The sequence below is a fragment of the Rosa rugosa genome, chromosome 6, assembly GCF_958449725.1.
Source record: "Rosa rugosa chromosome 6, drRosRugo1.1, whole genome shotgun sequence".
NCBI lineage: Eukaryota > Viridiplantae > Streptophyta > Magnoliopsida > Rosales > Rosaceae > Rosa > Rosa rugosa.
Window position 1 is genome coordinate 37,029,618 of NC_084825.1, and position 13,894 is coordinate 37,043,511.

The 13,894-nt window shown below is 39.6% G+C and overlaps 1 protein-coding gene across 1 annotated transcript; it reads left to right on the forward strand.

Moving 5' to 3' along the window:
• Positions 1-3,033: 3,033 nt before the first annotated feature.
• On the forward strand, positions 3,034-4,029 carry LOC133716714 (uncharacterized). Its single transcript, XM_062143385.1, has one exon. It carries the CDS (start codon positions 3,034-3,036, stop codon positions 4,027-4,029), a length of 996 nt encoding a protein of 331 aa, XP_061999369.1.
• Positions 4,030-13,894: the final 9,865 nt, after the last annotated feature.

Sequence of the window (13,894 nt, forward strand, 5' to 3'; positions counted from 1 at the left end):
CTTAATTACCTTTGGATATAAATCCAATTGTGAAAATAATCATTTTTAAAGTGATTGACGTGTGGGTAATGTTTTGCTCGACGGGTTGTGATCATCTTGGTTTGTTCACTTTGGAGAGATTGTATTAAGCATGCTTATAAACCCTCAAATTATAATGGTTCACCACGGCATATAAGGGCAAGCAGTTAGCAAACGGCAAAATTGTGATGTCTTATATCTGACACGATCAAAATTATAAGTTATGATCTATTTTAAAGAATAAAAATGTAATGCATAATATCTTTTTTTTTTTTTTGATTAAAGAGATCATTTTTTTTTTTTGAGAAAATAAACCATCTATTAATAACCAAACAGGTTACATGTTCCAGACCATCAACGAGAGGGACAAACATGAGCTAAAAAAGCTCAACCCCAACCCAATTTAACCTAAAACCAGACCTATGTATAACGATACAGCCCCGGCACCAGCATTAAGATGAACTGTTTCCACCCGTTCAGACACCGCGTCCCAAAACAACCAGACCACGTGTAAGGGTGATTCACCATCACGCTGATAACCAGAAAGCACCGACAAACGACCAGAAACACCAAAACAGCCAAGACACCAACCAACGACAACTACCCTACCTAGAAACACCCAAACCCTTGCTCACAAGAGGAGGGACTATAAAGCGACAAGTAACTAACCAACAAAAATAAACGAAAACATAAAATAAACTTAGACCTAGGGCAGTGCCCAAAAACTGAGCCCAAGCCCAAGCTCCATCGCCAGCCCAGATCGTGCCTATCAGTTGCATCCAAGCCCAAAGGACCAAACTAGCAAAGTATTCAGCCCGGCCGGCCCAAAGGAGTATCTTCGCCGCCCCGCCACCATAACCGTCCACCCACCACCGGCGTTAGGCAACTGTCACGCCGCTGTCTCGATCCAACCATCGGAAGACCACATCGAGCGCCTCAGTCCACCCACCACAAATCGGCATCTGGGAAAATCTGCAGAAACCAGATCGAACGCCAGAACCAACCATCAATCCCAGCAGCCCAACGACCGCCAGAAGACGCAGTTCTGGCCCAGCAAACTCCCTTCCCTTCTCCGATTACCGCCCATCTCCCCAACGCAGCCACACCCTTCGACCAGTATAGGAGAAACCGTACACCTTCCGATCCAATCCTTCTAAACTTAGCCACAACCTTGAAACAAAACACCCGTCCGGCCACCCAAACAGCCACCGGCTAGGCCAGAGGCCGTCGCTGGCGCCGAGGCGCAACCGGACAGGCATAATCACACACAGCGGCGTCCTCTAGGGTTTTCTCTAGAGAGAGACATTTTTTTTTTTTTTTTGGATGGGGTCCTATGTCGGGTCAAGGTATTTATCATGTCCTAAAGAAGAACATCATTGAAAATGAATCGATTACAACGATTTGTGGAAAACACGTTAGCAATTAGTCACCGGACGGTAGAGATTGCAAAACAGCTTCCCAACTAGACTTCATACTGAAAATCCCTATTGACACACTTATGGAGCGGCTCAGGCCCCGACTCCAAACAAAGAAAAGGTTGACTAATTTTTAAGGCTTCCTTTGCTAAACGGTGAGCAATACCATTGCCTTCCCATTTTACAAAGTGTGCAATACAGGAAATAAAAGACTGAACTAAAGACTTGACTTCATTAATAATATGTCCCTCAAAACTTAAATCATCAAAACTATCATTAAAACTATTAATCACTGAGAGCGCATCACCTTCCACTTTGATGTTGAGAAATCCCACATGCAGTGCAAACCGAAGACCATAATATGATCTTTAGTACTTTAAAACAAGACATATTTGGGGCTCCTCTGGGAGAACTTTTTCTATCTTACGGTAGAACCATGTCGGCTTGCCACATGGTCTAACGCCCCAATAAAAAATTGCCACGTGAAAGTTTGTACAGCTCATGTTATGTCTCGTTAGCTACTCATCCTTTTCTGTTATCTGCTAATTCATCTTCTCATTATTCTGCAAAGATTGCAGTTTCTCTCTCCAACAATGAATAGAGATGGAACCAAAAATCATGATCAAGGTAAATAAAACATAAATATTTTAATAAAGATCTTCACATATGATTATATCGAACATGCATGTAGTTAGATTCTTATACATAATCATTCATCTCAATTCCAATTGAAGTATTAGGTCTTTTTTTTTTTTTTCTTCTACAATCACTTGAAAAATTCTCAAATAAAATCTCAATTCCAATCGAACGGATCTATTGCAATCGGGCCGATGAGTTCAACCGACAATCTGTTCTTGAACAGGAAGATCTCGCCCATGGCTATCCACCCAGCTGGAAAAGCCACAGGCGCCATTACTAGATCTTGCAGCTTTCCACGAGGAAGATGTAGATGACCAATTCGAGTTGGGGCCACACTGAGGCAGAGATCTGAGGCTTTGGGACAAGTCTCTGCACCAAAGAACGAGATCCATGTCTCCGATGAGAAACATGCCTTTTAATTGCGAGATTTACCGTGCTAATGGAATTAGTGAAAATGATTGCTGCTTTGTTAAAGATATGAAGACAATGATTTGGGAAAGAAGCCCAACAATGGAGAAAAGGAGGAAGAAGGAGTAGGAAGCTTGGAGACTACTTCAGTTTAGGCTTTGTCTTCACCCAAATATGATTGTAGAACGAAAGAACAATTTAGGAGAGGATGAAATTAGTTTCAGGATTTTTTTTTTAATTTTTAAAATTTTTTTTATAAGGGTGCGTTTGGATGAGAAAATTATGAAATCCGGAATTTATAAATAATTGAATCTTTAACTCCATCAATCTAAAATTTCATTAATTGCAATTTCTATTGTTTGGTTGTATCTGTTAAGGATTTGAAATGTGTAATAAATTAAGAAAGTTTAAAACAAATAAATTTTTTTCTTTTCTTTTCTTCTTTTATAAAAGAGGATCAAAAGATTTCACTACTGCCCCCATGGGGACTCGAACCCATGACTTCGTCATTAGGTAAAAAAAAAAAAAAAAAAAGAACAGTTTACCTATCTACATGGGAGGGCTAGGGATGGAGACGTCTCCGCTTCCTCAGCCAAATCCAAAACCCTCATTTGCCTCTGCTTTTATGGAGGATTCCCCGGTTAAGTTTGCAATTGATGATCTCCCGATACCGTTTGTGGAAAACGGTGTTGTTTCAGTTCAGATCTCAGAGGAGTCCTACCTTCGTGGACTTCAACGCTGTAAGAATAATCTCATTGGTCGTGTCTTTGTCTACCCTAACTCAAAACCGCTGAAGGCCCATGATCTGGTACATCAGCTCAAGGGGATTCTCCCTCCTCTTAATAACTGGACAGTGGCTCCTCTTGGGAAGGGATTTTTCATGCTGCAGTTCCAGACTCTAATTGATATGCAACGCGTTTGGGCTTTAGGTTCGCTGAAATTGCAACAGGGGCTACTTAGGCTAATCAAATGGACGCCTAACTTTTCCCCATCTCGGTACAAAAACACGTTCGCTCAAGTCTGGGTCAAGTTTTGGGATTTAGGGTTTGATTTTTGGGAGGACCAGACTCTCTTTGAAATCGCTAATGGGGTGGGTACTCCATTGAAGATTGATCCCCGTACAAGAAACCGTACGGTGGGGCTATATGCTAGCATATTAATCGATGTTGACTTCTCTAAACCATTACAGACACACATTAGTGTGAACAGAGTTGGAGGTGAAAAAGTTCTGGTAGGAGTGGAATATGAATCCGTTCCTGATCTTTGTTCTTGTTGTGGTATAATTGGCCATGCTGCTTCCACGTGCAAATCAAACCCTAACTTGACCCAGGTTGAGCCAGGTTTGCATGGTGATAACATAAGAGGCAGAAAGACTGAGCGTTCCAAGCATGCTAGGCGAAGACGTACTACTTCTAATCGTCGTCCTCAGCTACAAATGCCCAACACTTCTGATGTTGGGAAACCTCAGTTGGAAGGTGCTACTGATGTGGGGATTGACATCCAAAAGGAACCCACTACCGACGCTAGCAATGCTAACCTTGGTTGGTAGTAGCCATCAGTTGGTGGCTGCGGCTTCTTCCTCTGATAGTGTGCCTCCTAGCTTCCAGAGGCGTGAAATGGAGTCTACTGAACCTTCTTCTAGCACCAACACTATTTCATTTGAGCCTAAGTCTAATCCACCATTGTCCCTGGATCCAAATTTGGAACCTACGAAGGATTTAGAGGAGGGTGAATTTACCCCTGTTGTTTCTAAAAGAACCAAGAAGCTGTCCAAAAAATCTGGTAAACCTACGAATAAAGTTGAGCAGCGCAAATCAGTTATGGGTCGTGCTCTCCTGAACAAGGGAGCAAAACATAAATTTTTCTGATGAAAATTCTATACTGGAACGCCCGCGGCTTCGCAAATGAAGACACAAGACGGGCATTCTGCCGAATGGTACGTTCTCACAGGCCTTCCATTGTTTGTCTGTCAGAACCATTTGTTCTTATTTCTTCCATTCCTGTTACCTTTTGGAGATCTCTGGGTTTATTCCCTTTTACTACTAACAATAGGGGATCACAAGACCCCAATATTTGGTTCCTCTGTCACACAGATTTCAGGCCTCAAATTATTTCCACTTCAGCTCAACAAATTACTGTCTCTGGTTTTATTGAAGGGGTCAACTGCACGCTTACTGCAGTCTATGCTAAAACAACAATTTCAAGCCGCCGATTGCTTTGGTCTGAACTAGTTGACATTCATGAACATTCAATTCAGGGGCCTTGGATTGTGTTTGGTGATTTTAATTGTGTTCTTGGTGCACATGAAAAACGAGGTAGGAATGTGCCAAATATCACCTCATGTTCAGATTTTCAGCGAGCATGTGCGGCTTGTGGACTTATTGACATTGAAACAATAGGTCTTTCCTATACGTGGACGAATCGGAGAACTTATATTCGCTTAGACCGTGCCTTGGGAAATTTACATTGGATTGACTCTTGGCCTCTTTTTGAATGTCGCACTCTAACTAAGGCCACATCTGACCATTGTCCTCTTCTGATTTCCTTTTCCAAGTTGTTGCAGCCGCCCAAGCCTCCTTTTAGGTTTCAGAGCATGTGGTTACAACATCCTGACTTCTTCAGTCTTGTTCGGGAGTGCTGGGGCCAAACACAGTTTTTAGGTAGTCCAATGTATGTTTTGTCAGCTAAACTTCGAGCTCTGAAAGCACACCTCAAGAACTGGAATAAGGACTCTTTTGGGGACATTAACAGGCGGGTGGAAGAAGCTAGAGTTGATTTGGATATCATTCAGAGCGAGATTTCCTCTTTGGGTCCTTCTGAAGACAGGTTTCAACGCGAGGATGCAGCAAATACATCTTATTTACTAGCTCTTTCGATGCAGGACACTTTTCTTCGACACAAATCTAGAGTTCGTTGGTTAGTCGATGGGGACCGGAATACGTCTTTTCTCCATAATATGATCAAAGTTCGTAAACTTCATAAGCCATTGCTATCTTTGAAGGTTGGGGCTGAGATAATTCAAGATCAAGAGCAGATTGCCGACCAAGTTATTCAGTACTTCAAGGCCTCTTTTACCAAAGATCAGAACATCAGGGACACGAGTTTGGTGGAGAGGATGATCCCAAGGCTTGTTACTATGGAAGAGAATACTATGCTTACTGCTGTTCCTTCTTCAGAGGAGATCACGACAACTGTCATGGCCATGGATGGCTTTAGCGCCCCTGGACCTGATGGATTTGGGGGTTGCTTTTTTCAAAAGAGTTGGGGGGTGGTTTCTATGGAGGTAATTGCGGCAGTTCAGAGCTTCTTTATGTCAGGGTTTGTGCCTCCTCATTTTAATTCAAATCTGCTCATCCTCATCCCAAAGAAGGAGGAAGCTGATGGTTTAGCTGATTTTAGGCCTCTAGCTCTGGCCAACTTTATCTTCAAGGTTATTACTAAAATTTTGGCAAATCGTTTGGGGTTGATTGCTCCAAGGATTGTGTCAACAAATCAAAGTGGGTTTATGAAGGGTCGTTCTATTGCTGATCCCATCATTCTTACCTAGGAATGCATGAATTTGTTGGATGGAAAGTGTGCTGGCGGTAATATTGCCATTAAGATTGATATAAAAAAGGCATTTGACACATTAGACTGGGATTTCTTGCTACGGGTTTTGCGGTCTTTTGGCTTTTGCTCTACTTTTGTCACTTGGATTCATAGTGTTCTCCACTCTGCTCACATATCAGTCTTGGTCAATGGCACTTCACGTGGCTTCTTCGATTGCACTCGGGGGGTTCACCAAGGAGACCTGTTTTCACCGCTTCTTTTTTGCTTGGTAGAAGAGGTTTTAAGCCGCGGGATTTCAAGACTTGTTAATCGGGGCAAAATAAAATGCATTGCAGCCCCAAAGAAGCTGCATCCTCCCTCTAATGTTCTTTATGCTGATGACGTGATGATATTCATGCAAGGTGATTCAAGAGGGCTGCGTGCTCTCAATAGATTTCTTGGTGAGTACGCTAAAAACTCTGGACAAGTGGTAAATAAAGCTAAATCAGCAGTTTATTTGGGCATATTTGCGAGACCACGGGCCACTACAATTCAACATATTTTGGGCATCAGGGAAGGGAGTTTACCATTCAATTACTTAGGTGTTCCTATCTTTCTTGGAAGACCCAAGGCAACTCATTTTAGGTCCATTGCTGACAAGGTTCGTTGTAAACTAAGCGCTTGGAAAGGTTTGCAACTGTCTCAGGCTGCTCGTCTGCAACTTATCTCGTCAGTTATTCAGAGCCAGCTCATTTATAGCTTTCAGGTCTACCTTTGGCCTTGGGCTCTTCTAACCAAGGTTCAAGGCTGGATGAGGAATTTTTTCTGGTCTGGGGATCCGTTGAAAAAATGTGCTACTTTGATTTCCTGGAAGCGCTGTTGTACGCCTAAAGAATGTGGCGGTTTGGGTTTAAGGGATATTTTCACTTTAAATAGAGCTCTCCTCTTAAAACGTTGCTGGGAGATGGTCAGGGGTGTCTCTGCTTCAGCTATTTTTCTCAAAGCCAGATTTCTAAAAGATGACTTCAGTTTGTTCTCCTATCACCAACGTTCCTCAGTGTGGCTAGGTTTACGTAAGCTTTGGCCTTCCATCATTGACAACATGAGGTGGCTTGTTGGCAATGGGACAAAGATTAATTTTTGGTTAGATAATTGGCTTGGCTCCCCCATAGCTACGTTGCTGCAACTTGATCCATGCATAAAGCCGTTTCTACGTCAGCGGGTTTGCGATTTCATTGAGCATCAACAGTGGGCTTTACCAGATAGCTTCTGTATGAATTTTCCTGAGGCTGCTAGAGAGGTTTTAAAAGTTTCGATTCCCGAAACGGTGATGGAGGACTCTGCTATTTGGCAATCTACTCCTTCGGGTCAACTAACGGCACGGGAAGCTTTTGAATTTCTCTCTGGTCCTCATGCTTCAACACCGTGGAGCAAGGTTATTTGGCATAAGGCAATTCAACCCCGTAAGAGTATTGTTTGTTGGAAGGTTTTTAACCTTAGATTACTTGTTGATGAGGTTCTTCAAAAGCGTGGAGTCCAGCTTTGCTCTCAATGTTCTTTCTGTCATGCGGCGATTGAATCGATTCATAATCTCTTCATTGGGTGTACTGCTCTTCTAGAGATGTGGACTTGGCTCTTTGAATCTTTCAAGTTGCAGCAGACTCACCTGGATTCCATTCACTCCACTTTCTCTTTGGATTCTCTAGATCGTCTTCCAGTGGCCTCAAAACTTCTTTGGAGGTTAGCAGTATGTAATTTAATTTGGTGCATTTGGTTCGAACGTAACAAAATTAGATTTGAGGGGTTGGTGTTTAACTCTTTGAGATTCAAGCAATTCTTTTTTCTCACTTTCAAAGAATCGGCTGCTTGTTATTTCACTCCTTGTTCAAGACCTTCTAATGTAGCATCGGTCTTCTCTCTGCTGGGTGTTTCCCCATTGCGGGCTCGTGCTCCAAAGTTTATACCTGTCATTTGGGATCCCCCCGCAACAGGTTGGATCAAGGTGAACACTGATGGGTCATTTAGTGATCCTTCTAGAGCTGGTTTTGGAGGTGTATTTAGAGATTATGAGGGCTTATTTTTGGGTGGTTTTTCTAATAAAGTTGTGATTCCAAGCGCTATTGATGCAGAGGTCCTAGCAGTCATTGAAGTTGTCCAGGTTGCTTTGGTCCGTCGTTGGACTCATATTTGGTTAGAAACAGACTCTGTTTTAGTGCTTGCCTACTTCGGATCACCTAGTCTAATTCCATGGAGATTGCGTGTACAATGGTTAAACTGTCTGAATCTAATTACTCAATTAAATTTCCGGATCTCACACATCTATCGGGAAGGGAATGCTTTAGCTGACAAGCTTGCCAGATATGGTGCAATGCATGAGGGAGCAGTTTGGTGGAGAACACTGCCTAGCTCTTTTTCTGCAGAGTATGGGAGGGATCTTAATTCATCAGTTAATTATCGGTTCTCTTGATTTTGTTATTAGATTTAGTTTGTGCCTCTTGATTTTAGTTCCTTCTTTTTGGCTCAAAGATTGTTAGTTCTGTTCTTTGTTAGTTTTCCTTGTATTGTTCTCTTGGAAGGGGTTTTGGCCTAGTCCCCTCCTTCCTTCTGTACCTTCCTTTTCTATTAATAAAATTTCGAATAAGGGCGAGGAGTTTGCCCTTATTTCGCTTCCCTAAAAAAAATAAAAAAAATAAAAATAGAAAAAAGTATTGTTTTGGAAATGAAAATTAAATATTGCAAAGAAATTCGTAAATGACACTTATTTTGGTGGAAATTAAAGTAGAGAATTTAAATAATGAATTCCTTCTTCTTTTTTCCATAGAGAAATTTAAAATTTCCAGTCTAATATTGTCAAACGAGGGAATTAGCTTTTAGGAATTATGAAATCCTGACTTTCAATTAAATTCCATCATTTTTTCCCTCATCCAAACACACTCTAAGGGCATGTTCTGTAATGTTTTCAAAAATTATTTTCTAAAAATTATTTTTAAAAACAAAATGAAATAAACGAGATTGTATTTTTCAAATTTGAAAATGTGTTTGGTAGTTTATTGCAATATATATATATATATATATATATATAGTCTCCATATTTTCTACTAGGTGAAGAAAAAGGTGAAAATGCTGAATTGTTGTTTTCAGTTTCTCCGAGTAAAAGTTGAAAAAAAAATTTTATTTTTCATTTTTCATGTTTTGAGAAATAGGTTGTTGAACACATTTTCACCATATTTACATTTTCAAAAATGAAACCACAGACATGAAAACGTTACCCAACACCATCTTAGTGATTAAGCACCAAGGAAACCGAAATTTGAACAAAAGTTGGAAAATTTACAAAAGAAATGGCCAAAATTTCATCTTGTTTGGAAAATATACCGCTCGAAATCCAAAGCACAGTCCATGGCTAACTCGTCACCTTCTTTGCTCGAGTTTACGATAGAAACACCATTATCCATCAAGTAATGGAAGCATTCCTTGGCCTTCTTGTAGTACTCTAGAGCAGTGAAAAGAGGTGTCTTTTCTTCCCGGCCAATAGCGTTGATGAGTGAAACTCTGCCGTCTTCTCCGCCAATATTCTCGGCTATGGCCACACATTCTTTCACTCTGTCCAAATTTCCATTGACAATATCTTGTCGGAGAAACTCCACCAAAGCTGAGGACCTTCCATCAACCAGTATATATTCCTCCTTCGTCAGTGTCTTCACCTTATCCTAACAATCAATGGAGAAATTGTTAAAGATTGAAATGAATTTTTTCACAATCATAGAACCATTGAAGGAGTTTCTTTTAAGCTCACCTTGTAGTTCTCCATGGGTCCAAAGTTGCTTCTCTCAGGAGCTCTTGTTCAAATGACCCAAAAGAAATGATTTTAGCTGTCTATTAATGCAATCTTCACTATGGATTTAACCGAAAGAAAAATCAGGTCTTAGGTCCAGCTAATAGAAACTCGCTTAGATTAATGATCAAGTTCAAGCCTCTGCAACCCTTGATCAACCGTCGTCTTCAAGTCCTCAACAAAGCGAACTCTATACAAAGTTCTTCATTAAGCTCATCACGTGACACCACTCATGGCCCAAATATGATCAAGATCAAGTCTCTGCAGCCCTTGATCAACTGTTGTCGTCAAGTCGTCAACAAAGCAAATCATCCGCAAGGTTCTTCATCAAGCTCGTGGAGAATCAACAAGCATACCTACACACGTGCCGATTCATCCATTACCAAAGTTGAAGAACACCCACCGCGTGACACCACTCCTGGCCCAAATTTGATCAAGGTCAAGCCTCTACGGCTTTTGATCAACCGTCATCTACAAATCTCCAACACGATAAGAAGTACGTTCAAACTACAACCATTCGATCCAAGATCAAGTGCTCACCACCCTTGGATCAAAACAACGTCGGAGATTGAATCAAAGGAAACTCTTGTAGAAGAATACTGACAGAAATTGTAAGCCTCAAATTCATTAATAAAAAATATATTATTTTGTACACTTGGTCATTTTTTTCATTCGTTGCAGGATTTTCGTGTTCACATGTGAAATTTCATCTTGTTTTAACTGTACCAGAAGTACATACGTCTAGAGTCCAGACTCGAATTAAGATCGATTACCAAGGAGCTAGTATCCTTTGAGCTAGCTAGGCCTCCCTCTTTCAAATTGAGTCTTGTTTTGCACTGTATCTAGAGAAAACCATTCAAAATGTTTGAAACTCTACAATAATTTCATCTTCAAATTAATACTATACTAAGCTTAATTAAGAAATCAGCTAGAAGCTAGAGCTTCATAGTTAGTTTATAGCTTAAAAATATTATTGGATCACATAAACCACAGCAAGCTTCGACTACATTTTTAACATCCAGTTTAGTTCCAAGTTCCAACACCTCATTTAGGATTTAGGAGTAGGATAGAGCTAATCAAGACTCGGAAATACTGCTTTATTAAAGTAAACAAGCAATTACACCGACAATATTCGTACGCAAAAAATACGCCTTTTTTTTATATAATTTTTTTAAACGGAGGAGAAATGAAGGAGATGAAGAAATGTGATGATAAAAAAGTAGTAATGGATTGTAAAGTCACCCTATAACTCATAGGATGTGCAAAACAAGCACAAACAACCTACGGACATGTAAACAATAAATGCTCAATTGTATTCAGTTTTCACCTTAGAAGAACAAACACAAAGGAGATGAAGAAAGGTGATGATAAAAAAGAGCACCCAAAAGAACAATTCTTAGGTTCACCCCTAGGGTGAATGAGCATATTCACCCCTATTGTCGGTTAACATACTTTTATTTAATAAATTTATAATCCAACGGTCCATATCTTAAATTAGCCTTTAAAGATCATCTCTGTAAAAAATTAATCGAATCAGAAATCGTTTAATTATGTAATTGAATCAAACAAATGGATGGTTCTAACAACACCAACTACTATTATGATGAACCGTCCATGTATTTCATAGAAATGAATAACTGAAAGGTCTTCAATTTGATTGATTTTTTACAAAGCTAATCTTTGTATTACGTTATACAACATGAATGGTTGGATTAGAAAATTATAAAGTTATTATGCGTTAATCGACAATGGGGGTGAATATGCTCATTCACCCTAAGGGTGAACCTAAGAATTGTTCGTGTTATATTTATTGGCAGCAGACTATTTTTGATGATGATGGAGATGTTGATAAGGATCTAAGTAATAATTAAGAGGACACTAAGCGTGATTCGATCGATACATTTAGGTAAGCTCATAACTATTAGCATCTTTATTTGACATGCAGCATCTGAATTCTAAACATGTATGTAGAGGTTAACAAAGATTTACCTTTTTCTTTACTTGATTGATTAAGTAGAATACTGGTTGCACAGTAGGATCCCACTTGATCTGGCTATTGAAAATAACAAATGGCAATAACAAATTAGCCAAAATATAAAGGCAGATCAAGGAAATAAGACTTTGAACAAAGCTAAGTCTTCAAGGAAAAAGGAAACCAAAATTTGAACAAATGATGGAAAAGTACACTTACAGTGATTAAGTACAAAGGAAAAAAAAATTTCAACAAAAGTTTGGAACTTTCACGTGTTTAGGGTAAAAAGACACCGAAACTTGAAGAAAGCTGAAAACTTTAAGGGCATGTTCAGTAACGTTTTCAAAAATAATTTCTAAAAATGATTTTTAAAAACAAAATGAAATAAACAAGATTGTATTTTTCAAATTTGAAAATGTGTTTGGTAGTTTATTGCAAAAAAAAAAAAAATTCTCCATATTTTCTACTAGCTAGGTGAAGAAAAAAGTGAAAATGCAGAATTGTGTGTTTTTTTTTTTTTAGTTTCTCCGAGCAAAAGTTGAAAAAAAAATTCTATTTTTCATGTTTTGAGAAATAAGTCGCCGAACGCATTTTCACCATATTTACATTTTCAAAAATGAAAACACAGACATGAAAACGTTGCCGAACACCACCTAAGGTTTGCATCGGTTAACTGCGATAGAAATAGATGGTTTGAGCTGTAAAAAAACTTCCACTTGGCAATTTTTTATTGGGGCGTCAGACCATGTGGCAAGCTGACATGGTTCGATCGTAGGATAGAAATTTTTTCCTGTTCACGGAAAAAAAAAAACTAATTCTTTTATCTTTCCTAACGGAAGGAAAATGAAATTTTCCAAGAAGTTTCTATTCCGATGTTTGGTAATATTAAGAAAGCTATCAGGAAAGTTGTTGAAAATTTAGTAACTAATGGAATAAAATAATATGTTGTGAGTAATAAATATAAGGAAAAAAAATGAGGAAAAGTGATTCCTTTGGTGTTTGGAAGGAACCACTTTCCCCCTAATCTTCTCTTCCTTAAGAAAAGTATTTCATTTCCTTTTGTATCCCAAACGCAAGAAAAGAACAAGTTTCATTTCCTGATGCTTACTTTCCGTGAACCAAACGTAGCCTTGAAGTTTTTTTTCAATGATGAGTACATTTAATGATAATTAAACATCTTGATGAATCGAGATAAAGTTTTACTCATGTAAACTCTATCATGAATAAAGTTTGAAATGATACCGAAACAATTAAGATTTGAAGAACAATTTACACCAGAAATTATGCACAAAAAAAAAATTAATAAAAAAAAAATTATCCAAAAAATTCTTGCATTTTACTTCATTGACCAAACCCCCCACAATTTTCTAGGGCTGGGCGTTTGAGGCCGAAAACCCGAGGAACCGATCTGGAAACCCGAGAACCCGACCATTCGGGTTGGGCTTTGCTGCTTATTTTTACGGTCCCGGCTGAGACCGAACCGAAAACCTTGTTAACGGGCCAGTCTCGGTTTCTAATATATCTAAGTTCGGGTAACCCGAACCGGCCTGATACTTATACCATGTCTACGTGTCAGCCTTTCATTGGCCTTTAAACCCTCGAGTCAAACACGAGTACACGACTTGTCGACCTCAGCCTTCAGTCCTTCACATTGTGCCGTTTTTGCATTTTGCCTCATTCAGTCGAACACGAACCCTAGCCTCCAAATTTCTTCCCCAATTTCTTCCTCAATGTCTCAATCAGTCGATTAGTGAATCGGGTCGATCAATCACTCAATCCTCAAGCCTCAAGCCTCTGTCCCAATTTCTTCCCTCAATCAATCATTCGACTCAATCACTCAATCCTTTCCCAGTCTCAGACTCACTCTCCCAATTTCTTAGTTCGCTGCAAAGCATGGCGTCAACTGATACAAGCATGGCTTCGGGAGGCGCCAGAAATGCTATAATTTCGGCAACTGAAACAGTAGAAACACCGGCAAGCTCAACAGCTCTACCACCTGTTGACCCGAATGCGAAGGGGAAGAGGAAGAAGGGTGAGAAGGGCGGAAAGTTTTGATCCGAGGTTATGATTTATGTTGTA